We start from the raw sequence: 27,882 nt of genomic DNA, 5'->3' as shown, positions 1-27,882 counted from the left end.
ACAATCAAAAGTTTAGGTGTTTAGGCACTTGGCTTTTATGCTATCTGACTTGATCAGACTGATTTGATTAGGCAGTTCCTAATTGGCAGTTCCTAATTGGGCAGTTGTTGTGCCCATCTACAAGAAGGCTTGCAGGGAGGATCCAGGGAACTACAGGCCTGTCCGTCTGACCTCAGTGCCGGGGAAAGTCATGGAACAGGTGATCCTGAGTGCTATCATGAAGCACATGCAAGAGAACCGGATGATCAGGCCCAGTCAACACGGGTTCACGAAAGGCAGATCTTGCCAAACTAACCTGATCACCTTCTATGACAAAGTGACTCAACTACTGGATGAGGGAAAGGCTGTGGATGTAGTCTTCTTCGACTTCAGTAAAGCCTTTGACACAGTTTCTCACAGCATTCTGCTTCAGAAACTGTCTGCCTCTGGCCTGGACAGGCGCACACTCTCCTGGGTTCAAAACTGGTTGGATGGCCAGGCCCAGAAAGTGGTGGTCGATGGAGTTAACTCCAGCTGGAGTCACAAGTGGGGTTCCCCAGGGCTCGGTACTGGGTCCAGCCCTGTTCAATGTCTTTATCAATGACCTGGATGAAGGCATTGAGTGCACCCTTAGCAAGTTTGCAGTTGCCACTAAGCTGGGTGGAAGTGTGCATCTGCTGGAGAGTAGGGAGGCTCTGCAAAGGGATCTGAACAGGCTGGACCGCTGGACGGAGACCAATGGCATGAGGTTCAACAAGACCAAATGCCGGGGCCTGCACTTGGGGCACAACTCTATGCAGTGCTACAGACTAGAAGAAGTCTGGCTAGAAAGCTGCCTAGAGGAGAAGGACCTAGGGGTGTTGATTGACAGCCGACTGAACATGAGCCAGCAGTGTGCCCAGGGGGCCAAGAGAGCCAATGGCATCTTGGCTTGGATCAGAAATGGCGTGACCAGCAGGTCCAGGGAGGTTATTCTCCCTCTGTACTCGGCACTGGTAAGACCACACCTTGAATACTGTGTTCAGTTCGGGGCCCCTCACCACAAGAAGGATGTTGAGGCTCTGAAGCGTGTCCAGAGAACAGCAATGAAGCTGTTGAGGGGGCTGGAGAACAAGTCTTACGAGGAGCGGCTGAGAGAGCTGGGGTTGCTTAGCCTGGAGAAGAGGAGGCTGAAGGGAGACCTTATTGCTCTCTACAATTACCTGAAAGGAGATTGTGGAGAGGAGGGAGCTGGCCTCTTCTCCCAAGTGACGGGGGACAGGACAAGGGGGAATAGCATCAAGTTCCATTAGGGGAGTTTCAGGCAAAAATTTCAGGAAAAAATTTTTCAAGGAAACGGTCATTGGGCACTGGAATAGGCTGCCCAGGGAGGTGGTTGAGTCACCTTCTCTGGAGGTGTTTAAGGGATGGATGGACAAGGTGCTGAGGGGTATGGTTTAGGGGTGTTAGGAATGGTTGGACTCGATGATCCAGTGGGTCCCTTCCAACCTAGTGATTCTATGATTCTATGATTCCAACATATACAGTTTGAGTTTTTGTAGTACACACAAAAGGTTTACCTGCCGTGTTGTCGAGAACATCTGAGCCCCAATCATCTTGAAACACTTTCATCAAAACATTATCAAATACATGAAGTTCCTTCATACCAACAATTTTGTCACGGAACAAACGACGTGCTTCATAAGCAACAATTTCCAATACATAGTCTGCAGTTTGCGTCAATGATCCTATAAAATTTAAGGAGAGATTTAACTTTAGGCATTTATAACAAATTCTATAATTCTCAGATTTTCCATTTCAAAATATGAGATTGAAAATGAATAAAGTGAATTTACATACCAGCAGGAGAGCATCAGTAACGAAGAAGTAAGAGGAAAAAAAAGTAAACATTAAGAAGTGCTTTTTAATAACTTCATGAATCATTAAAAGATAAAATGAAACATATTTTACTAAAACAAATTCTCCAGTTTAGTACCATCTTTCTAATGAAAATGAACAAGGTGTTGCACACAAAGTAAAAATTACAAGACAAAGTTCCAGGCAATGAAAACAAGAAAATCCAGAAGGCTGCTTTCAAGGCAAAGATAAAGACTAATAACAAATACTAAAATAACAATAAATACTCAAACCGGTCTGTATTGTAAAATGCTAGTAGAGAACACAAAGCTTCAATATTCTTCACAAAAGCAAGAAGGAAGGAAGATGAGATGAGTAAAGGACAATGCTGTACTGTTCAGTGCTGAAAAAGTACATGCATATGCAGGAGTAATTGCTCATGATCTAATAAAAATAGCAATTTCAGAGACAAAAACATAATCAGAAAGAAGCCTATGCTTCCTATTTAAAAAAGCACACAAAATTGAACACCTTTACGAATTTCACTATTTCCAAAGTTACAGAAAGACTAACTTCCAGACTAGACTGTAATTATCAAGCATTCCCAAATTGTGGGCATCTTTTATACAGATTTTTGTAAGCTTTTACACAGATGAGGGAGTTTTCTAGATATTTTCTATATGTTTATGGGTGGTTATATTCTTCTTTTCTTATATACATCATGGATGATGTGTTTCAGTTGCAGTTCCACAGTCATCTCACCAGGTTTATACAACCAGGTACAAATAGACAAGCATGAGACGCAAGTTGCTGCGAATTCAGAAGACAAGACACATACTCAAAATAAACCACAACGTAAAATCCTTCCAAAAAAAACCCAATAAAAAATGGTCAGGAGTAGGGAGTAAACGTCAAATTCCAACGGTCCCAACAAACTAACTCCCCTTATCACAGAATCATAGAATGGTTTGGGTTGGAAGGGACCTTAAAGATCATCTAGTTCCAACACCCCTGCCATGGGCAGGGATATCCCACTAGATCAGGCTGACCAAGACCCCATCCAACCTGGCCTCCAACACTTCCAGGAATGGGGCAGCCACAACTTCCCTGGGCAACCTGTGCCAGTGCCTAATCTATAAATAACTCCCACACATATTTTAAAACATCACTGAAGTTTTTTTGAACTTGTTTACTCTTGTGTTATAGAATGAACTGTTGGGCATTTCTCCCTCTACTGATTTACAGACAATTCACGGTTAGAAAGAGTATCAATGGTTTACAAGTTGCATGTGGAGTCATCAGTAAGACTGACATCAATAACAATTTAGGCCATTTTAGAACTCCTTTACCCATGAAAATCAAGTAAGTGACTTACCACCTGCTAAATCGTATCTAAATAAACCAAGAACCCACTGAGTAAGAATGCATGGCGTAAACAGGTAATGACTGTGGTCATCAACTGTGAATTTCGCTCGGACCTAGAATTGGAAGATAACAGAGGGAAAAAAGTGGTGTTTTAAAATGTAAAGCACTTGGAAATGTAGCTTTAGATTTTTCTAAAATACCAGATAAATTCATTCTATATATAAATTTCTATATGTAGAAATCTACATATTTACATATTTTATAACTATATATTAAATATATTCATATATATATTACATATATTTTATTAATGCATACTTTAGCTTTTTTGAAAAGTGCAGAGATTAACTGTTTAAAACTTTTTTCTGACCACGAAAGATTTTCTCATAATTAGAATGTCTTCTGTACCGTTTTTGACGCAAACAACTGCACAAGTCACCTAGAACTGTTAGTACAGTATTATTAGACAAAACACATGATTTTTTTAAAGCAATACCAAATATAAAATAGAAAGGAATATAAAAGTGTAATAAAAGCTATGTAAATGAGTAACTATTAGTCTCTATAAAAGACTTCTTACAGAAATAGGAAGGAACTGTTTACAAAGGCATGGAGTGATAAGATGAGGGGGAATGTCTATAAACTGGAGAGGGGCAGATTTAGACTGGACATAAGGAGGAATTTCTTCACCATGAGAGTGGTGAGGCACTGGCACAGGTTGCCCAGGGAAATTGTGGCTGACCCATCCCTGGAGGTGTTCAAGGCCAGGCTGGAGGGGGCCTTGGGCAGCCTGATCTAGTGGGAGGTGTCTCTGCCCACAGCAGGGGGGTTGGAATTGGATGATCGTTAATGTCCCTTCCGACCCAAACTATTCTATGATTCTATGAAATACTAACTCTTCCTCATTAAAGGACATTTGAATTTACAACTGTATCTTTAATTCAAAGAACAACTGCCTTCATCAATCATTTGGTCCTAGTGCCATCAGATTTAAACTTCGATTTCCTAATAAGAATACATTGATAATATCATATTAAATTCCTGCTAACTGGTGCATGCTACCAGTGACTATACCCACATTCCAGTCATAAGGATTGTTTTCATATCATAGAATCATACAATCACAGAACGCTTTGGGTTGGAAGGGGCCTTAACGATCATCTAATTCCAACCCTCCTGCCATGGGCAGGGACACCTCCCACTAGATCAGGCTGCGCAAGGACCCATCCAACATAGCCTTGAACACTTCCAGGGATGGGGCAGCCACAACTTCCCCGGGCAACCTGTGCCAGTGCCTCAACACCCTCATTGTGAAGAAATTCCTCCTCATGTCTAAATCTTCCCCTCCCCAATTTATAGCCATGGTTCAGTCTAGGTCGGGACAAAAATACATTCTTGAAACACACAGTAAGAACTTGCATCCCCACAGTAGCTATCCCAGTAAGACCATGTACATGAATAAGAAAAGCAAGTACTTCAGTATTTTGCTAGATAGTAGTCCATAAAATTTAAAGTGGGAGGATAAAATGAGCTTGTGTGTCTCAACACACATTCTTAAGAGTGTAGCATTTTAAGAGGTAGTCCTTGATGTGTGCAAATCACTCCACCCTCACTTCTCTCCTTTTGATTCATAACAGCATCCACAACACCTGAGCACATAACAGTCTTTGAAGTCCAGGGTTCAAAGACCTTATCCATTAAGTAGGAAAGGTCCTTATCCATTAAGTAGGAAAACACTACTATTCACATTTTATATATCAGGCACAGATGGGTTAAGATGATTGCCAAAATCATATAGTAAATCTGTGAGAAAGCAAGAGCACTTACCACGTGCTCCGTTTGCCTCTAATATCTAGGATTCTCTGCAAATAAGTAGCTCTAAAATTGACATTAACATTATGAAAAAGATATAAACTTGGATTTTAATACTGATAAATCTTTTTATTCTCTATTTAATATTGAAAGTTAATTATATTTAAAAAAAAAATCTGAATTCTCCATATCCTTGAGAAAAGAAATCAGCTTTCCATACCTGTTCATATACTTGCACCATAGACCCTGCAAGCTGATGTATGTTTGGTAAAGAACCCCAAACACGGTGATTTGTTAGGTTTTTCTGTAGTACAGGTTCCAAGTAGGCACTATAAATAGCTTGCAGTTGGTCTCTTTCTGGATAGCTACAAAGGAAAAGAAAGTAATCATTATGGACTATCCCTGTTAATTTTTTAATTAAAAAGATTCAAAGTTTTATACACAATTAGTAAGAAATATCAATTAATAGCATCTCCATCCAATAGCTAAGTCAAAGAATTATTTTATTGCACTATGGCACCATCGGAAATGTTCTAAATATATCTGCAAATGTGTTCAAACTTAAAAAGAAACAAACAAACTTCTTTTGAACCTCTAACTTGATAACTAAACATTTCTTAATATAAAGCTGCAGAAAACAGTTTACTGAAGCAAAATCATCCAATAGGAAACATATTTCAAACACTTCACTATCAACAAGAAGCTACAGATTGCTCCTAAACTGGTTTCTAGTGCCAAGAGGCATCAAACAGCACAGATTCGAAGATCCCAACTGTTAGAAAACATGAATGACTGGAACAGTCATGTCTTCATAAAGACTAAATCGAGCAAGGGCCTCATAAACAGAGGCTCAATCTGAGTTCTGACAGTCAAACTAATTTCCACATACTTACTCAATTGCACAGAGACGAACAATAGAAGTAAATCTGGAGGTAAGTTTATGTCTTCCTAATGTTCCTCCAGCAGACATGGAAGCCACAATTTGGATATTTTCTAAACCAACCCATTCCAGATTTTCATCATAAAATCCTTGATAAGTAAGAACCTTTCACAATTAAACAAATATTTCATTAGAAGGAAGCCAACAGAGTATCATACAAAAAAAATTAAGAAAAAATAGTAAGCATTATACCATTATTACTGTTTTCTTAATTGCCAGAGGTAAACTATTCCTCCCAGCTTGGTGTCAGCTGCAAACTTGCTGAGGATACAGTTTTGCCTCATTGCCCAGATCATTAATGAAGATCCTAAACAGGTACCAGCTTACAACTAGGCTTAGTGCTGCTGAATACCACCCTCTAGGCCTGGCTGTTCAGCCAGGCTTCAACTCACCTATCTGCTTATCCAGCCCACAAATCAACAGCTTTTCTGTGAGGATCTTATAGGAAATGGCATAAATGGCCTTAGTAAAGTCCCCATAGCCTACACCCACTGCTTTCCCCTCATCTACCAGGTCTCTCAATTCATCACAGAAGCTTATCAAGTTGTTCAAGCATGACTTGCCCTTAGCAGATAAATGCTGACTGCTCCTGATGATTTTCTTGTCATTCACATTCCCATTGCATTATAACTCATTGAGGCAACTACTGTCTTTATTTAATTATGTATATAAGCTTAATTAAAATGGTATCTTACTTCTGGTTGACACCAATATATTCCGTTATAAAAACAAAACAAATCATAAAATCATAGAACCATAGAATAGTTTGCATTGGAAGGGACCTTAATATCATTCAGTTCCAACTCCCCTGCCATGGGCAGGGACACCTCCCACTAGATCAGGCTGTCCAAGGCCCCATCCAACCTGGCCTTGAACACCTCCAGAGATGGAGCAACTTCCCTGGGCAACCTGTGCCAGGGTCTCACTGCTCTCATAGTGAAGAACTTCCTCCTTATGTCTAGTCTAAATCTGCCCTTCTCCAGTTTATACCCGTTAATGTCAATACAGGTTGTTAAGTATGAAAATAATCAATGTAGGTATTTACTACACATGCTAAACTATATCCAATTATACTTAAGAGTCTTTATAAAGAGCAGACGTAAGTGTTCACCTGCTGCAGAAAAGCCACGAGAGTGCTTGTTCCCCATTTATCAGGTTTGGGTAGATTGATATCTTTTAAGTACAAAACAAGCCTTTCACAGTCCTTTGGTCTATAGACTCGCCCAGTGTTTGTACTGATTACAATGCAAGTTTGACTTAATTTTTGTAGGAGATGCTGAGAAGTAGTTTGTGCACTGCAGTGAATGGTAGCAATCTGAGTAGATCGGAGTTGAGAAAAAGCATAATGCAGCAGCATCCTAAAAAAAGCAAACAAGTACATATATATAAGTAATACATAAATGCATTAAAATACTGTGTATCCAAAGATATTGCATAGTTTTTTTAAATAAAATGCATATTTTAAATAAAATGCCTGTATTAAGAGGCAAAGTATGAGGTTTGCTGAATTAAACATTCTTACCTTCATAAATGCAATATTTCCTACTCAATAAATTCAATAAGTGTAGTATATACCTACACAAAACAAATACATAGTCTAAATACCCTGTATATAGTGATTCAACTCATCTAAATAAGGAAGTTAAGATAGGAAACTGGATGACCTAAATACAGTTGACTGCACAGAGGTACCCAATGCCTCTTGAGATGATATCGGGTACCTCGTGTGCCTTTCAGCTGTTGCTCCACGACATTACAGGTTTTCCAAAGGTCCTGTTTCATATCAAACAACCTCATTCAGATATCTTAGATGCATAGTAACAGCCTGAATTTCACCTGTAGATCTTCCTAAGAATTCACCTATTTGCCACTACAGAAATTTTGTTCCCTTAGTAAACTAAACAAATTCTGTTGCAGTAGAAAAGCATAGAAAACCATTATAGCAAAACATTACAAAATTTGTCAAATAGCTAGAAGTGTATTTTGCTTAAAAAAAGAAATATTTTTTACCCCTTTCCACATCCTTCAGGACCCACAAGAAGAAAAGGCTGCTTATAGTTAAAGTCTAGCCAAGGTCTAAAGTAATCTAAACCTCTTTGCATGTCAGGGGTTTGGATGACAGGAAGTGTTTGGGGATTACTAAAGTCATCAGCTGTTAGTTTTTCAGGTTTTTTCAGGTGATATAGCATTAGATGTCCGGTGTCGGTGTCATAATATGTGTCCAGGGGCTTTGTTGGATCTGGTGGAGATTCTCGCGCCCAACTGAAGATCTTTTGACAACAAAAAAAAAAAAAAAAAATAAAGCTTCTGTTAAATCCATACCAGTAATGCCAAGCCCCACAATTTCAAGCTAATGTAAAGAATGTTCAAAGAATAATTCTGTGAAATCAAAATTTAATTCTTTGATGTGATAGTTTTAAGGCTGCCTTTGAAAATTTAGTCAACTTACGCATATGCTTATGATTAAATCCTAACTAAACAGTAAAATAATAGTCTTCTACACAGTACTTTTCCATAATATAAAGAATATAAAATAAACTATATTTAGCAAAGCTTTAAATAATTTTTTCTCCACATTAGGCAACATACTTTATAATAATCATATGAACAAGACAACTCCTTCATATGCACCAACAGCTAATTCCAGAAGCTGAGCCTAAACCTTTCTAATCTGCCCTGTGTAAAGGTTACAGCTCCAGGATGTCTTTTGGAAGGAAGAAGAGGCTGAGGGTAGACCTTATTGCTCTCTACAACTACCTAAAAGGAGGTTGCAGAGAGATGGGTGCTTATCTCTTCTCCCAAGAGATAGGTGATAGTACAAGGGGGAATGTCAAGCTGCGTCAGAAGTTTAGACTGCACATTAGGAAACGTTTATTCACAGAAAGGGTTATCAAGCATTGGCAGAGGCTGCCCAGGGTGGTGGCTGAGTCCCCATCCCTGGAGGTGTTTAAAAAGCGGGTAGATGACATGCTTGGGGAGATGATTTAGTAGTAGACAGGTATGGTGGGAGCTGATGATCTCCAAGGTCTTTTCCAACTTAATGATTCTATGATTCTCTCCAATACAAACCCCAGATATTACCATGAAGATAACTACCTCCAGAGACAGCCTTCTGTAGATAGAATCATAGAATCATAGAATAGTTACGGTTAGAAGGGACCTTAAAGATCATCTGGTTCCAAATCCCCTGCCATGGGCAGGGACATCCCACTAAATCAAGCTGCCCAAGGCCCCATCCAACCTGGCCTTGAACACCTCCAGGGATGGGGCAGTCACAACTGCCCTTTGCAACCTGTTCCAGTGTCTCACCACTCTTATGGTGAAGAAATTCTTCCTAATGTCTAGTCTAAATCTGTCCCTCTCCAGTTTGCACCTGTTCCCCCTCGTCCTATCACCATAAGCCTTTATGAATTGCCCCTCTCCAGCTTTCCTGTAGGCCCCCTTCAGGTAATGGAAAGTTACTATAAGATCTCCTCGGAGCCTTCTCTCTTCCAGGCTGAACAAGCCCAGCTCTCTCAGCCTGTCCTCGTAAGGAAGGTGCTCCAGCCCTCCAATCATCTTTGTACACCCCTCTGGACCTGTTCCAACAGCTCCATATCCTTCTTACATTAAGGATTCCAGAACTGGACACAATACCCCAGATGAGGTCTCACAAGAGAGGAATAGAGGGGCAGAATCACTTCCCTCGACCTGCTGGCCACACTTCTTTTGATGCAGCCCAGGACACAGTTGGCCTTCTGGGCTGCGAGCACACACTGCCAGCTCATGTTGAGCTTCTCATCAACCAGCACCCCCACATCCTTCTCTGCAGGGCTGCTCTCGAAGATACTATGGACCACTATGTCCACATTGTTTTCCAACACTATTTGGTAATCCTTATCCTTATTTGCTTATCCTAAATCCCTCAAGAACCTACACAAAGACAGAACCGCATCCCAGCACACAAAATACATCACCTCAAAACAACACTGTATGAACACCTCCCTGGTGAGGTGCAACAAAGTCCTCACATTATTATTATTTCAGCATTCTGAACAGAAAAAAAACCCCACAAAATAAATCTGTATTACATATACACAATACATAAACACACACAGACTGCTATAGTGGGTCCTTGCACAACAGTATGGACAGAGGCCATTCTGTATCTCTTAGTGAAACACCAAAGGATTACTATTTGGGCTGGATGCACTTAGCAGCTATCAGTGACACATCAAACATTCCTTTACTACTCAGCTATTTCCCTACAGACAAAAGAGACTGCAAACAAATCAGAGCACAGATCATAGAACCATAGAATGGTTTGGGTTGGAAGGGGCCTTCAGGATCATCCAGTTCCAACCCCCCTGCCATGGGCAGGGACACCTCCCACTAGATCAGGCCGCTCAAGACCCCATCCATCCTGGCCTTGAACACCTCCAGGGATGGGGCAGTTACAACTTCCCTGGGCAACCTGTGCCACTGCCTCATCACCACCTTCAGCATGAAGAATTTCTTCATAATGTCTAATCTAAATCTTCCTCCTTCCAATTTAAAGCCAGATATTCTATTACTATAAATTTGCGTTGTTAGAAGACAGAAAATAATTTAAATAATATTTTTTTCTACTACTTATACTAAGAATTTTTTAATAAACTTGCCAAAAAAAGATTACCTCTTCTGCAAATTCTTGTCGTGATTTCATGTTGAGATTGCCACCAAGACCACGTAACAGATTAATAATAAACTGTCCACGATCAGTACACCCATGAAGATGAGACAGTCCATTCATCACAGTTCCAACTAAACTTGTTTCTACCACGGAGTCATTCTGTAAATTGAAAGTAGTAGTAGATTCAAATATATTCCTAAAAATGAATGTGATGTATTGCTACCAGACTGTTATTAGTTGCTCTTTGACACTTCCACAAAGGATGAAAGATCTCAAGACTTGCTGTTGTTCCAGAAAATTCACTTGACATGAAATTATTCTTAAGCATTGATTTAGAAATTTTAATTCCAGACTACATATTGATGTAGTTTAGGATAAGCAATCAGAACTTTCCTTACAGATTTTTTAAATCTATAAAAGAAAGCAACAATTAACCAGTGCAATTATTAAAGAAAGCAACATAACCGTACAGCAATCTCCCCAGAGAATGGAATCTGCATGGATTTTGCTCATTAGCACCAACAGGGATTTCCAGCATCGGGATCAATGTCATGTTTTTTCCTCTGTATCCACCTGAAGATGCTTTAAAAGTCTAGAAATCTCCATGAGTGAAAGAACCAAGACAGGAAATAATAGTAAAAACATAATAGGACCATACGTATTCCCCACAGGGAGGCAGCGCAGGTGTCCCAAACACTGGCCTACTGGCCACAGCAGTGGGGATTTCTCCTAAATAATGTTTTGTACAACATAAGCCACTTGTTCAAAGCAAATGCAACTCCTTCAGAAGGAGGGGAGTCAGGAAAGCACCGAGAAACATTAAGAAAATCTAGCATATGCAGAACAATTATCTTGATGTACAACCCAGCATCACATAAAACAGATAATATATAAAGTTTTGGACTATCTTTTCTTAATATTGTAATTACAGATTACCTTTCATTTAGTGAAAAAAGTCTTTCAGATGAGGATTTTATTAGAATCCTAAAGAGCTAAAGTTGTATATTTAAATCCAGGACAGATTACTGGGAGCTGTTAACAATCAGATAACTTTTATAGATAAGAGTCTATCAGTGTTTTTAGGTGGCATTACATTTCTTTCCAGCCTATTATAAGTTTCATTCTACATTGTGCAATTCTTCAAATTCTACCTGTTTTCTTGTTATAAACAATAACTTAAATCTGGAAAAACAATTTCTTCACTTCTCCATTTTTTAGTTTAGAAATTCAGATCAGTCAGATCTTTCAAAAAATAGAGAAAAATACCCAGTACAGGATATTAAAGACAGACATTAAGTTTCATAGAAATATAGGTATTTCATTAGCTAAAACTGTACTGCATTTTTAAAAACTTTAAGTACAGCAATCTGGTTTTGGAAACTGATTAGAATAGTTCCTGTATTAAATTTATTATGAAAACAGCTATCAAAAAAAAAGATTTTTTTTTGTTATATAAAAGTTAATATGAATGATCTCTTCAGTGTTACACTAGTAAAGTAGATCATTCTTAACACAAGCTGAAATGTGATTAGATATCAGTTACTAACCTTCTTCACAACCCAGTTTAAAGCCTTTTCAAAATAGTCCCCAATCCAATTTTCTAAGTTGTATCTGCATTCTTCAGGCTGACTTCTTAGCCAAGACTTTATTAGAGAATTAAGATCTGTATCTTCATCACTAGGTCAAAATAAAACAAGATTCAGACAAATACAAGGCATTCACATCTTCACATGGACAGGTTCAAAGGAACAACAGAAATACTTTTACAAGAATCTCTAAGCAATATTGCAGCTCTCTAAGGATCACACACAAAGAATCATAGAATCATAGAATGTTTTGGGTTGGAACGGACCTCAAAGATCATCCAGTTCCAACCCCCCTGCAATGGGCAGGGACACCTCCCACTAGATCAGGCTGCCCAAGGCCACATCCAACCTGGCCTTCAACACCTCCAGGGACAGGGAAGCCACAGCTTCCCTGGGCAACCTGTGCCAGTGCCTCACTACTCTCATGGTGGAGAAATTCCTCCTTATGTCCAGTTTAAATATGCCTCTCTCCAGTTTATATCCATTGCCCTTACTCCTATCACTACAAGCCTTTGTAGACAGTCCCTCTCCAGCTTTCTTGTAACCCCTTTCAGGTAGTGGAAGGTTGCTATAATGTCTCCTCAGAGCCTTCTCTTCTCCAGGCTGAACAACTCCAACTCTCTCAGCCTGTCCTCATATGGGAGGTGCTCCAAGTCCTCTGACATCCTTGTAGCCCTCCTCTGGACCTGTTCCAACAGTTCCACTCATCTCTTTCAAGAAGTATGAGATATATTAGCCAAAAGATGATACCATAACAGCATAGTAGCAGATGGAATCTAAAGTCAATCCCAGTGATTTGCTTCATAAAACTAAGCACGTAATTAAATTGCTCCATCCACTTTAGACTACCTTTCAAGAAAGGGAGGTATCTTTGCTTACCTTAAAAATAAGGAATACTCCTGTGACTTACCTCAGAAAGATCATTCCCATTCGTGATATCGTAGCAGGAGAGGCACAGCTAAGGTCATGAGTTTCAAATATAAAATTGACATTTGAGCCAAACTGAATTCTTTCTCCGCTGGGCATAGTCAACAATCTGTTGTCATCCAAAACAGAATTCAACGATTCAATCCACTCAGGATCGATATCACCATCACAAATTATCCATGAAGTAATATCTATTTCCAGACACAAAAATAAAATATCAAACACAAGAAAAACATTTGAGGGACATCACTCCTTGTTATTTTAATACTATTTAATACTCCTCCTTCATTATAACTTAAATATAAGCTCTATGGAGATATTCAATATATGTTTTTCTTTTTGCTGTCTATTTTAGCTTTCCTATCACAAAATTTGGAACATATATAACAGTGTTCTTGACTATGATTGTCACCAAAAGCTTTTCTTTCTTTATGCTATCCACAAACAATACCACGATATAAAAACATAACTAAAACCAAACAATTTCAGTAATTTAAGCATTATGATATAGAACACCTTCGCAAACATACCTCGGGGTTCTCGTACCACTTGTCGCGCACTATTTGTAAGCACACCATCAGACCACTCTCTGGTATCCATGTCAATATGGCCTAGGAACTGATGTCGAGGCATAGCTTTGGGATTCATAGTATACTGTTTCACTACTTTGCCAGTTTTACCAAGTGCTGCCTTTAACATCCGCCAAAGTGTTGATTTACCAGCACCACTTGGACCTACAATAACGACACCCATTCGCTGACGTAGTTGTTCATATAATTCCAAAGCCTTCTTGATCTAGATAACAAAAGAGATAATGGCTATGTGAAGTTGTAAAGCTAAATCAATCCTGTCCTTTTTTAATGTTTCTCCAAATTACTTTGCATGTAATCACTTTGTTTCTATAATTTTACTGTTTGAACATTTTTTTTGAAACAAACTTTTAGAAGTATTTAAAATCATGATACTAAAGAATATCAAGAAACTTATTTTGAATGACTCTATGTTAGAAGCATTTCAATAAATTTCCAATATAAAAATTCCAATTAAAAAAATCAGCCCTCTTTAGGCATATTTTTAACTGAGAAATTAACAAACATTTAGTCACAAAAATTCACCCAGTTCTGCAATAAAGAAATATAAATGAGACACAGAACTGCATGGTAAAATCAAATATTCATGTATTTAACTCTTTCACTCCAAAACATTCACTGGCTTTTGTACCTTGCTTGAACGTAACTGTATCACATGTTTACATCTTAATTTTCCTTGCAGTATTTTTCCTTCAATTACACAATTACCGCGGTTCAAACACAGAAATCTACTTTTTTCATAAAGATGTAATTAAAATTTAACTGTTAGTTATTCTCACATTTTTAGAAAAGATTTCTTTCAAAACTGAGCAGAAACGAGTCAAATGAATGCAATATTAATCAGTTCTAATTCAGAATAACTCTTATTGTTTTGTTGCCATAGTTGATGTTTACCTGAGCGCTTATAATTTCCAGGTTTGCTTCTTCAAAGACTTGTTGTAAAGCTGTAGTTAACTCTGCATACTCCACATCTTTAAAGTCAATGCCAGGAAACACATCTTTAACCAGTGCATCAAAACGTGCACAGTCTGCAAACGTAAGCTTTGACATAGTATTAAGCCGCAGAGCTTGAACCACCATGTGACTTTCTTTAACTGGAAATAAAAGCAAAGAAGCCAGATTGATTTAAGATATTTGTTCAGTTCTTTTCCTTGCAACATATCAACACTTGAGCTCATAGTGCTAAGACACAGCAGGTGGAATCACAGCACAGACTACTCCAGTTCACGCACCACTCAGCTTGGAAGTTTGAAGAGCAACTTACTGTACCATATATGCTCACCAATGCGCTCTGTACAGACTTGAGATGATTTATGGGGGCACCTAGAGGATGGCTGCAAAGATCATCAGAGGGCTGGAGCACCTCCCACACAAAAACAGGCTGAGAGAGTTGGGGTTGTTCAGGCTGGAGAAGAAAAGGCTCTGAGAAGACCTTACAGCGACCTTCCAGTACCTGAAGGGGCTGCAAGAAAGCTGGGGAGGGACTTTTTACAAAGGCTTGTAGTGATAAGATGAGGGGCAATGGCTATAAACTGGAAAGGGGCAGATTTAGACTCAATCATGAATATGACAACAATCTTTTGTGATCTCCTAATGAAGGAGGGCTATCACAGACATTTTTTCTTTTCTGAATTCCCTCCAGATCCAAGCCATGGCTTCTCAAACCTCCAGCCAAAAAAGAAAGCTGTAGTGAATGATATCAGTACAATATCCTAAATAATCAAAAGATTGGCACGGTCCAACTTACTTTCTTGCTTTGCTTCACTTTTCTTCATCTGATGAAGAAGACTGCCACAGCCTCTCAAAACAGTCTTCAATGCTCGTAAACCCCAATCATAGTGCTGCTGTGGTGTCAGAAACTCCCTAAATTTAAAAGCAGCAATATTGTAATAAGCTTTAAGTGACAGTACCTTAAACTTTTATTTTGTCGAATGAATATGCCCATAAAACAGTCTTGGCCAAAAGAGAAAGTTATTAGTATTTGTAGCGCCATCTGAAATGCATAAGCAATGACAGTACAGAGGGAGCATTTAATTAGAACCTTTAAACTTTGTTCTCTCTACTATGCATACTTATAACTAAGTAATCATTTGCATTTCAACAACTTCAAGACTAAATTCAACCCAATGCTTGCAAGAATTTATAAGCTTCCATCCATTTTTACTGAGAATAGCAGGGGAACAGTGCTTTGTCATCTTGAGATTCTAACTGCATTCCAGGTATTGTCACACCTGAACCTCTCGAAATATTGCAATATTTGTATTTTATAAGCTGAATTAGTATCTACAGAGATTTCCATGGTACACCACTCAGATTTAAGAGCTGTACTGAATGTAAATCTTCAGATGACTCCAACCTGCAGTTTTAAGTCTCGTTTTGTTTCTGATATAGCGCTTTCTGCAATATCCAAGTCATAAAACAGTACAGGAAATTACCAGAAAGTATGTGCAGATTGTATCCCTACATTCATGCTTTGGTATGGACTAGACAGAGAAGAAACAAGATGGCAGTGAGATAACCAAAAATGATCCATGATAAAATAAAAATGAGAGGGAAGAGAATTACAAAGGTAACTATGGAAGTTACTAAGGAAAAAAAAAATAATAAAAAAGCTTACCTTGCCAGATTAAAAATAGCCACTAATTTTCTACCAAGTATTTTAGCATCTTTAAAGCCTTCTGAATACAAAATCACTTCTGCAATGAGTTCATTGTCTGGATGAGTCATAGCAACCGGCCTGAAAAGTTGTTTGAGGTTATCAGGCAGTTTTTGTCTTCCTCCATAACCTTTTCCAGCAGGATTCAGAGTGATAAAAATTCCAGAATTATGATCCATTTCAACCTAGCATTAGAAGCACATTGTAATAGCATATTGTCATACAAAATAGTATTAAGAAATTTTGAGTGGACTATTTTTAGTTACAGCAGTCAGGTTTTAAGTTTGACCCAGCTGGTCATAGACTATTTTTATAAGAAGAAAATAAGTAAGTTTTGCTGTACCTTTTTTCCAAGCATCTCACAAACAGGACTATGTTTCTTCAATGCATGTTGAATTGTCTGAATCTGCATGGATACTGCAGACAATACCGCTTCCTCAAGTCTATTGAATTCATCAAAACAGCCCCAGGCACCACACTTCACTAAGCCCACAAATATGCGCCCCATCGACTTCACATCAATGCCCTTAAAATTAAAAAGAATACTATCAAATTTCAAATAACAAGAAAATAACGAAAGACTACTAAAAAAGCATGTGTTGTGGTTTTCGTTAAAAGTACAACAGCTTCTAACTTCGGCTCAGTCTCATCTAATTAACTTCATTTTCTGAAAGCTAACTGCATGGTTTTGAGACAGGGTTCTTCTCTAGAAGTGATAACATGGGGCATTGGTCTGCAAAAAGGCCAATGCTTAGACTTATTCCTACAGTAACCAATGCCATCCTTGAGTTGGCAAAAGAAAAGGTTGGACCTGCAGGGAAGGGTGGACAGGACAGGAGACTCCAAATTGACCAACAGAGCATTCCATCCCATATATGTCATACTCAGTATAAAACTGAGAGATCACAAGGGTCTCATGTTTTCTTCTGTGACAGCCAATGTCCAAGCAGCACGTCATTGGTCTGATTGTTCCTGATCCTGGATCTGAGCGTTCTTGAATCCACTTCCAGAGCTCAGCTCCCTCGTAACCATGGATCCATTCCCTCGTGTCTGCTCTGATGCATTTGTGGTGATGTAGAGTCATCGAGGGGTGGGGGCGTGATCTCAGATATTTGTATATATGTTATTACTTTCTATTATTTTCATCATCATCATCTTCATCGTTATTTTTATTATTTCATTAAAGCCACAGTTTTAGTTTCCAACCTGCAAGTCCTCTTCCTTTCCCTTTTCCCTGAGGATTAGGCGGAGGGATTTGGGAGCCCAACTGCTTGGTTTTAGCTGCCAAAATTGGCCAAGCCAGGGCTAAACCATGACACTATGTCATTGGAAATATCTACAAATTTCTAATGGAAACTGATGAATTATCAAAAGTATTTCTAAAACTGCTTTATGAAGTATAAGCATACATATTACATACATATTACAGATAGATATTATAGATATATACTTGGGGAGTGGCTTTTTACAAAGGCTTGTAGCAAAAGGGCTAGGGGCAATGGGTATAAACTGGAGACGGGTAGATTTAGACTGGACATGAGGAGGAATTACTTCAGTATGAGAGCGGTGAGGCACTGACACAGATTGCCCAGGGAAGTTGTGGCTGCCCCTTTCCTGCAGGTGTTCAAGGTCAGGTTGAATGGGCCTTGCGCAGCCTGATCTAGTGGGAGGTTTCCCTGCCCATGGCAGGTGGGTTGGAAGTAGATAATCTTTAAGGTCCCTTCCAGTCCAAACTATTCTATGATTCTATGATTCTATATCCATTTCGTAAATTATACAGAACCATATTCACCTCATCACAATTGAAGACTAATACTTGTCTTCCAAGAAGTCCACCTAAGGCCTTTACTGATTCTGTCTTTCCAGTTCCAGCTGGACCATACGGATTTCCTCCAAGGCCCATCTTCATAGCCTGAGTAAGAGTTAGGTAGCACTTATCTGTCAAAGGTGTATAAACAAGTTTAGGGGAGTTACCCTGCAGAAACAAAACAAATTATATTAATTGGTGGACAGAAATTATTGACAATGTAATTACATTAATTTCATTTGTATGTAATTAATTTGAAAATATAACATCACTGTCAAGACTACTGTCACATTAATGAATTTGCTTACCACTAGGAAGTTTTCCTGATTTTATATCAAATGTTAAAGCACTGTGCAAATTTGTTTAGAATTACAGACAAATTACAACACAAATGAAACTGCACTCTGATATGTAAATGCAGCAAGCATATTAGAAAATATTTATATAACAAGGTAGCTGCTTTAAATACATTTACTCCATCAATATCAGGAATGAAAATTATTACCCTATCTTTTAGTATTTTCTGTAAAACAGCATGCTAAAGACACAATAAAGTTGAAAAAAATGGCAACAATTGGGAGGCAACCATCAGTAGGTGTGAAACGAGTGTTTGACACATCTATGAATTCCACCAGGTAAAAATTAAAAATACCCCACCTGATATTCATAAGTGTATTGGAGTTCAGCATCTACCATCTGAACGTAACATTTTTGGTCTTTCATATAAAATCTCAGCTGCTTCTTCCAAGCCCAGTCTTGAACACTGTGAACCCGAGCTTGATTCAGCTGCTTCACCACATCAATGTTATGAACAATATCAAGAATCAGAGCTTTAAGCTTGAGCTCAAGGATTCCCGACTCTGCAAATAACCACAAAACACCCAAAACAGTGTAGAAAGGAAAACACACATTACCCATTCTCAAGTTCATTGTGCTGCTATTGGCACTTTCTATTCAATTATACACAGAAATATTATTTACTATCTAAAGCAAGCAGCATAAAATGAGATCCTGAAAGAGAATGTGAATTATGTGACTTAGGTCATTTAGAAGTGATTTTCTCTGCCTCTACACTCAAAAGAGAGAGGTAAAGCCTTTTCTGGAAAGTAATTTATTCCAAGTGGTTTTGCAGCTATGTCCAATCCAGTGATCAGTGTGGCACTATCTGTTAATTGATCTGCTGAGGATCTGAAAACCATATTACATGCACTCTGGAGATTTTACCCAAATTAATTAGGGCGATGTGGAGTGTCTGTTGACAGATCAGGTTCATTAAGCATATTCTGAGAATGTGTTGTTTATTTTACCTTCATTTAAAAGAAATCCAGTTTCTGTGCTCCTGTACCATCCCATGATGGGAATTAAACTAAATTAAGTGTGGATCATCAACTCACTTCAAAATCACACCTGTTATCCAAACTAACAAGTTACTGTAAACGTATTACACAATAGATGGAATGAAGACTCTTCTATAACTGATAACATTTCTCCAATGGCTACAGAAAAAGCACAAAAAGGGAGCTTAGATAAAGAACCACATTTAGACTGCCGAAGGTATGTGGTATGTATCCTATTCCTAATTAATATAAAAGATGTAAACAGTTCATAAGTTCTAAACTAGAATTAAAGAATCATAGAATCACTAGGATGGAAAAGACCTCTTAGATCTTTGAATCCAACCATTCCTATCTGCCACTAAACCATGTCCTTGAGTACCTTGTCTACCCATCTTTTAAATACCTCCAGGGATGGGGACTCAACCACCTCCCTGGGCAGCCTCTACCAGTGCCCCATGACTCTTTCAGTGAAAAATTTTTTCCTGATGTCCAGTCTGAACCTTCCTGGCACAGCTTGACACCATTCCCCCTTGTCCTATCACCTCTCACTTGGGAGAAGAGGCCAGCACTCACCTCTCTGCAACCTCCTTTCAGGTAGTTGTAAAGAGTAATAAGGTCTCCCCTCAGTCTCATCTTCTCCAGGCTAAACAACCCCAGTTCCCTCAGCCACTCCTAAGACTTGTTCTCCAGCCCCCTCACCAGCTTCGTTGCTCTTCTCTGGACACGCTCCAGAGCCTCAACATTCTTGTGGTGAGGGGCCCAGTACTGAACACAGTGTTCGAGGTGCAGCCTCACCAGTGCCGAGCCCAGTGACAGAATCACCTCCATGGACCTGCTGGCCACACCGTTTCTGATACAAGCCATTGGCCTTCTTGGCCACCTGTGCACATTGCTGGCTCATGTTCAGAATTTAATACAGTAAGTCAGCTATATAATCTGGTGGAAGATTGTCAACTACATGTCAAATTGAGTCTTTCTATACACATAGGTAAGAGCCATCTGACCTAATCTGCACTACATTACTTTGCATCTGAGGTAGTAGTCATTCAAAGCACCACTTCTAGTCAAAAGAAAGGAATGAGCACTCAAAGACATAATTATTCTGGCCCATTTGGACTCTAAGAACAATCTCTAAGAAGCTGGTGAAGGGGCTAGAGAACAAGTCTTAGGAGGAGCAGCTGAGGGAACTGAAGTTGTTTAGCCTTAAGAAGACAAGGCTGAGGGGAGACCTTACCATTCTCTACAACTACCTAAAATCAAGTTGTAGAGAGGTGGATGTTGGTCTCTTCTCCCATGTGACAGGTGATAGGACAAGAGGGAATGACTTAAGCTGCATCAGGGGAAGTTTAGATTGGACATTAGGAAAAATTTCTTCACAGAAAGGGTCATTGAGCAGTAGCAGAGGCTGCCCAGGGGTGTGGTTGAGATCCCATCCCTGACAGTATTTAAAAGGACAGTAGATAAAGTGCTCAGGGATGTGATTTAGTAGTGGACAGGTACGGTTGGAGTTGATGATCTTAAAGGCCATTTCCAACCTAATGATTCTATGATTCTATGTATCATCTCTTGTTTCGTGGTTTTGCTGCAGAAGTACTCAAGAATTATTAGTTCAGATGCAGGCTTACAAATTTAAGAGAGAAAAAGAGAATCACAGTTGTACAGAATATATTGGCATGACATTACCTAACTCAGGTGCTGTTTGGTCAGTTCCTTTGAAACATAATACTAGAGGCACAGCTCAGTAGGTCAGGCCAAATATACAAATATCAGTAAATATACAAACTAAAAAGCATCACAAGTTATTTGAAGATTAAAAAGTCCAAAATATAAATGTTCCAAGATCATTTTTAATCTACATAAAAAATCTATTGTTCACTTTGTAACAGTAAATGCCCTAATCTTGGCAGTAATAGAATCATAGAATCATAGAATCATAGAATCATAGAATAGGTTGGGTTGGAAGGGACCTTAAAGATCATCTATTTCCAACCCCTCTGCCATGGGCAGGGACACATCCCACTAGATCAGGCTGCTCAAGGCCCCATCCAACCTGGCCTTCAGCACCTCCAGGGGTGGGGCAGCCACAGCTTCCCTGGGAAACCTGTGCCAGTCCCTCATCATTCTCATCGTGAAGAAATTCCTCCTTATGTCCAGTCTAAATCTGCCCTTCTCCAGTTTACAGGTGGGCAACTTTACGTAACTCAACTTTATGAACTCAAGTTGAAACAGATTTATATAATTTCCTGTTTAAATAAACAGAATGTTAAATACTATACAACTACATAGTCATTATGAACAATTACATATTATTTATCATTTTTATACCTGTACTGCCAGTATCTTCTATACTAGTATCAATACTAGTATAATGTTCCAGCTTAGCCATGAGTTCTAATTCTAATTGTTGCAGATTATGGTCTTTGATAGCACTTTCAACATCTTCAGTGAACTGAATTTGTTCTGCCAAGGAAAGAATCTTTGGAAGAGAAAGTTCAAATTACATTTTATAAATACAGGAAACATAAAGAAAAAATGTTTTTCAATTCATTTGCAATTGTTTATTACATCTGACATTTAAAGCATTTTACTGTATCATTTTTAAACAAAGCCACATATTTGCTATGCTCCTATGAATAAAACCAGCCATCTTAAAACCTGACAAAATATAGCCAAAACTTGCGATGTAATCTAATCCAGCAGGACCCTTAGGTGTCCTACAGCATGTGGTAGCAAATTCTTTAAAGCACCTTTTCCAATTAATAAGTCAGATGGAAATTACCATACTGTAGGCGTATACTGTGTGCTGAGCCCACATTCAACCGGCTCAGGAGTACCTCTGGCTTTTTGAGTCACTGATCTCACAGAATTTCAGAATGACCTGAGTTGGCAGGGACCCACAAAGATCATCACTCCTACTCCTATCCCTGCATAGGACAACCCCAACTTTCACACCATGCATCTGAAGGCATTGCCCAAATATTTCTTCAATATTGTCAGGCTTGGTGCCATGACTGTCCCCATGGGGAGCTCTTCCAGTGCTCCCACTCTCTGAATGAAGAACCTGTTCCTAATACCCAACGTAAACCTCTTCTGGCACATCTTCCTGCCATTCCCTCAGGTCCTATCATTGGTTACTAGTCTGCTAATACAGTATTTTGCTTCCCAGTTACTAATACTCAACTTATGTTGCAATTACTTCAGATTTCCTAGAAAAGCCCTGTTTGAGCTATGAAGGTTTAGTCAAACGTGGAACTGGAAAGATCTGCAACAAAAACTTCCATGAATGATGCCAACCCAAAGATTTGTAACAATACCTACTTTCTGGGAGAGAGAGAGTAACCAGTGGTCCTGTGAGGGAGTGGCAGACCAGTCACCGAGCACAGGACATGGGGTGATGTGACAGGAAAACAAAACAAGGCTTAAGTGGGGTCACCTCCTGACCATCTGAACACGGTCCTGGGCGAACCACTGAAAAGGGCCCTGCTTGAGCAGGGGGGTTGGACCAGATGACTGGCAGCCTGGTCTAGTGGATATCTAGTGGGATATGTCCCTGACCATGGCAGGGGGGTTGGAACTGGATGATCTTTAAGGTCCCTTCCAATCCAAACTATTCTATGATTCTATGATTTCTAGAGGTCCCTTCCCACCACGACCATTCTGTGATTCTGTGTGATTCTCTGTGCTACTGGTCAAAATTGCATAAAAGAATTTCACGTTCATGACTATTTGTTTATACAGCTAAGCTTTAGAAATGATACTTTCATCAGATTCAAAAAGGGCTTTTTTATGTTACTAGGTCTTAGCAGTCCTGCACATAACATTCACTGCCAACTAAGATCATGATTTACATCAAATTTAATAAATAGATGGATCTTAGATCAGGTGTCATGTAAGAGACTTCAGTGTTTCAAATGTTAACAAAAGAACTATAAGAACACATATTTTTAAGAATTTCTCTATACTATAAATGAATAAAATTCATTTGTTTGGGGTTGTTTTCTTCAAAATCGATATGTATGCTTCTTTATGAGACTTCAAAAAATAACTTATTAAGTAAATCTAAAACTACAGAGTGGCATTACTGGATCAACTACTACCTGAGAAGGAAAGAGTGATGGATCAATTGAACCTTGTGATTTTTTTCCAGCATCAACACAGTCAATTAACATCACTTTCAGGGTCTCCTTCATCTCCAAAGCCAAACTGTTTAGCCACACCTGACAAAGAGATGGAAAAAGCTCAAAAGTTACATAACAAACTTACTTTCTCAAAATACTTTCTCAAAGACGCTATATTTGGATGCAATTTTCTTACCTCCACATCATTTGACAGAAGAACTTTATTTCTAAGTGGCACAGTTTCTCCTTCTACAGACTTCATGGCAATGATATATTTAAATTCTTCATCAAAGCTCACACTATTAATGCCTATTAAATAGGAAATGACAATGAAGATATATATCGTTAAAGTCAAGCATTAATATTGTTAAAGTCAAACATTAATTCCACAGTGTCTAGTAGGGGAGATAGAGAAAAAACATCTGCAACATTACTTCACTTTGAAGAATCTTTTTTCTAAATAAGTACATTTTACAAATGAAGATTAATGCCTTACCAGCAAAAAGTTTCTTAAGATGAGACTGAATAACCAGAGGATTTGTGGACTGTCCTAAAATTTCTAATAAGTCGTCATCTCCAATGAAATAGAATCTTGGAAATGCTGAGCGCTTTTCCTATATAAAAAAAACCAAAATGCATCAGTTTTGTTGATTTAAATTCAAACTTTATGACTTTTTGTATAGACAAATATATTCATGTCAGTTTTACCTCCAAAAACTCATTCAAAGATCTCTGACATCTCTGAAGCTGGTCAAGTAGGGTAATTAAGGTATTTCTTATTCCTGTTCGGGCATTCAGTGATGTAATCCTGTTGTCATTCTTGATATCTGACATAATGGATCTTGATGGAAAAAAAAAGGAATAATTCATAAAACAACCATTACAACTAACCCAAATACAATATACAAGTAGTTACATAAATAAAAATGTTTATAGTAATTAGGTAAGTTATCTGATCTATGTCTTCCAGTTTTCAGTATTAATGATTAAACACTTCAGAATTTACATGAATGCTTCTTCAATGTATTTTGCAAACAACTATTGCTAAAATTTCTTTACTCCAAACCAAGAACATTCAATTCTTGTTTTTTATTTCCTTCTAAGAAGCCATATTAAATCTAATCAAAACAGACAATGGTATACCTTTCAACATTTCTAAAACCTCCTCCCTTTTTATCTCCTTGACTTGTTTGGAACAAATAAACCACCCGTTTCTCCCAAAAGTCCATCTGTGTACTTCCTTAGTGAACAAAGTGCTTGTTTTCAACAAGAAATTACTCTTGAATAAAGAATACATCATCTCTGCTCCTGTTGAATAGATTTATCTTGTGTTTGTCTGACTTGTTCATAATGTTTGACGTTTTGTGTGATGTCATTTTTCACACGTACCCATTAAATGAAACTTACATTATCACCTTTATCAGTCACTGCCACACATCTATATCTACTGAATTCCTGTTGCTTCACCTTTATCTCCATAAATATTCCAACTGCTCCAAATATTATCACCATGAAGAATGTTCTAGCCTACACATATCAAAGATATTATAAAAATAAGTTGCATTCCATAACACTAACCTGAAGTCTTCATCAACTCTGTTAAAACGAGCCTGTTCCTTGGGCAGAGATCCACGACCAAAGATTGGTTCCAAATAGACCCATTTTCTTTGAATTTGGTTTAAATTCTGCAGGTACTCATCTAACTCAGCCAGTTTTTTTTCCCAGATGGACACTTTATCTTCAAAACCTTTGTAATATGGAGAGTCCTTGAGGGACTGTAGAAGGCAGCGATGATCTCCAACTTGGTTGACTATGTCCTTCCAGTCCTTAATAAGCCTAATAGTCCTGCCTTGGCTATCTTCATAATCTGTTAATGTAAAGACAGCCCCAACTCCCCAGAGTTCAAGCTCACGTAATGCTTCTCTGATTGTGACTTCACCTTGGGCTCGACAATTCAAATCCTATTTAAAAGCATAAACAGATTTCCTTTGAAACTACAATGCTTGCAATAAATTTTCCATCCAAAAATACAACATAAATTCTACAGTAATAAAAATATAAATATGCATACAGAGCAAGATATACTGCATAAAATAAATAATAAAATAAAATATAGTACCTTTACTTGTAATTATTCATACCTTAAGTTCCATCGCTTTATCTATAATAGTATCCGTCACTTTTAGCAAATCTCCAAATAACAAACCCTCAAGTGTAGTGCCTCGGGGAAGACCCAGAATACGAAAGAGATCCAGCCAATGGTCTGGAGAAAGATGTTCTCCTCTTACATATTTTAGGAGTGGAATGACCATCTATAGGAAAAAAGCCTATGTTAATCCATCTAGTCTTTATGAAAACTGCATCTCACTACAGTGACACCTTATTCAAATAAACAAAAATTTACACCCTTAAATGGAATTGTATTTTTTGTCCAATTCCCAGATTTAATGTTTAGAAGTATAACTGAGGAAAAGTCATTGCTAAATGTGTTTGTATAAACTGTAATGACCCCTGTTCACTGTCAGGAACTAAAAGGTTCACAAAAATAACTGTTCAAAACAGTTATCAGAAGACATTTTGTTAAACTGTAATTGATTTTATTATAAGAACAACTGAACGATGACCTACAGAATGAAGTCTATTACCAGTAATCGTAAAACATTTTTCAATATCCATTTTTGTAATTAGCATCTTACTTTATACTTATCCACTTCTTTCTGCAACTTTGCTGTCATTACAGTATGCTCTCCCATCTTCCTCATTTTGTCATGCCAGTTAAACAAAAACTCTTCAAACAGGTACGTTTTACTCCTGTGTGAAAACCAAATAGAAAAAGATCAATGACACAGTACTACAACCATGCAGACACTTCCACGGAAAATAACGTAACAAAATCATACCTAAAAGTAATCCAGTCTTCTTTGGCTTTTTCCTGAAAACCTTGATAAAACTCTTCATACAAGGCCCAGACTTCTGCACAATTCTTAATATCTTGACATACAACTTCTGACAATGAGAAATCAGGCTCATCCAATTTAAAATGATGACACTCTTCACTGAATAAAAGATCATTGTAATACAGATCACATTATTCTGTTAACATTTATGGTTTAAGAGATGGTATCATATCAGAACAATATTTTTTTAAGAAAAGCCATTGGCTTCATTGAAGAACATTGCTGTCTACTGCAATTCTTTAGTCTTCTTCTTGAATAGAAATAATAAAGGAATACAAGGAACAACTCCTACACAGCAATCTCCTCCCATATTCACAATTATTTTCCACAAATTTTCATTTCTTTCTCATTTTTGAAAAAAAGTGAATTACTTTTTGCCCCCCCCAAACAAGCTTGAAAGAAAATTTTTAACCAATTGTTTCTTCCTGTTAAACAGAAAGAATATGTTACTTTTATTTCCTATCAGATTTAGATGCCAAGCTAAGAAATCAAATAGAAAACTTTGCCCGCTCAAGATTTGCAATCATGAGCTTACTGAGAGCAGGCACCCAGAGCAACAGTCTACCAGATAAGACACTTGAGAAATGTGAGAGGTGAGCTCTTGTCCACTTAAGTTGCAAGAAGACTTAAGTAATATCTCCCCCTTCTTGAACTAATATCCTAAACGTTTTCTTAGTGAAAATTTCAGAAGTCAGAATCATAGAATCATAGAATAGTCAGGGTTGGAAGGGACCTTAAAGATGATCTAGTTCCAACCCCCTGCCATGGGCAGTGACATCCCACTAGATCAGGCTGCCCAAGGCCCCATTCAACCTGGCCTTGAACACCTCCAGGGATGGGGCAAGCCTTTAATCAAGCCTTTAGTGCATGGACTCACGTGCGTGAAAACCTTAGAGACTTTTCAAATTTTTCACTCCAAAACTCTTGCAAAATTTAGCTTGAGACAGTCACATTACACAAAATCAAGAAATAGGACGCAGAAATTTAACGACAAAGATGTAATAGAATAGAATCATAGAGTCATAGAATAGTTTCGTTTGGAAGGGACCTTAAAGATCACCCAGTTCCAACGCCCTGCCATGGGCAGGGACACCTCTCACTAGATCAGGCTGCCCAAGGCCCCATTCAACCTGGCCTTCAACACCTCCAGGGATAGGGCAGCCACAGCTTCCCAGGGCAACTATGACAGCGCCTCCAGTGTCAGCATGAAGAAACACCTCCTTCTGTCTAGTCTAAATCTGCCCCTCTCCAGTTCATAACCATTGCCCCTACTCATATCATTACAAGCCTTTGTGAACTACTAAAATATATTATCTGTTGT

At 38.4% G+C, this 27,882-nt stretch overlaps 1 protein-coding gene across 1 annotated transcript in view; it reads right to left on the bottom strand.

Moving 5' to 3' along the window:
• Positions 1 to 27,882, bottom strand: part of DYNC2H1 (dynein cytoplasmic 2 heavy chain 1) — a 170,036-nt gene that overhangs the window by 117,705 nt on the left and 24,449 nt on the right. The window contains exons 23-47 of the mRNA XM_054088995.1: positions 26,505 to 26,660; positions 26,301 to 26,415; positions 25,746 to 25,916; positions 25,183 to 25,565; positions 24,313 to 24,445; positions 24,101 to 24,218; positions 23,801 to 23,913; positions 23,584 to 23,703; positions 21,812 to 21,962; positions 18,807 to 19,009; positions 18,135 to 18,317; positions 16,686 to 16,868; positions 16,304 to 16,527; positions 15,434 to 15,549; positions 14,581 to 14,780; positions 13,627 to 13,891; positions 13,080 to 13,287; positions 12,131 to 12,260; positions 10,587 to 10,742; positions 7,943 to 8,202; positions 7,044 to 7,290; positions 5,886 to 6,037; positions 5,213 to 5,357; positions 3,191 to 3,293; positions 1,539 to 1,706 (exon numbers count right to left, since the gene is read on the bottom strand). Of these exons, the coding sequence (XP_053944970.1) occupies positions 1,539 to 1,706; positions 3,191 to 3,293; positions 5,213 to 5,357; positions 5,886 to 6,037; positions 7,044 to 7,290; positions 7,943 to 8,202; positions 10,587 to 10,742; positions 12,131 to 12,260; positions 13,080 to 13,287; positions 13,627 to 13,891; positions 14,581 to 14,780; positions 15,434 to 15,549; positions 16,304 to 16,527; positions 16,686 to 16,868; positions 18,135 to 18,317; positions 18,807 to 19,009; positions 21,812 to 21,962; positions 23,584 to 23,703; positions 23,801 to 23,913; positions 24,101 to 24,218; positions 24,313 to 24,445; positions 25,183 to 25,565; positions 25,746 to 25,916; positions 26,301 to 26,415; positions 26,505 to 26,660 (4,403 nt within the window). The remainder of the gene's footprint in view (positions 1 to 1,538; positions 1,707 to 3,190; positions 3,294 to 5,212; positions 5,358 to 5,885; positions 6,038 to 7,043; positions 7,291 to 7,942; positions 8,203 to 10,586; positions 10,743 to 12,130; positions 12,261 to 13,079; positions 13,288 to 13,626; positions 13,892 to 14,580; positions 14,781 to 15,433; positions 15,550 to 16,303; positions 16,528 to 16,685; positions 16,869 to 18,134; positions 18,318 to 18,806; positions 19,010 to 21,811; positions 21,963 to 23,583; positions 23,704 to 23,800; positions 23,914 to 24,100; positions 24,219 to 24,312; positions 24,446 to 25,182; positions 25,566 to 25,745; positions 25,917 to 26,300; positions 26,416 to 26,504; positions 26,661 to 27,882) is intronic.

Source organism: Cuculus canorus, chromosome 1 (genome assembly GCF_017976375.1).
Source record: "Cuculus canorus isolate bCucCan1 chromosome 1, bCucCan1.pri, whole genome shotgun sequence".
Taxonomy (NCBI): domain Eukaryota; kingdom Metazoa; phylum Chordata; class Aves; order Cuculiformes; family Cuculidae; genus Cuculus; species Cuculus canorus.
This window is presented reverse-complemented; position numbering and strand designations above follow the sequence as displayed.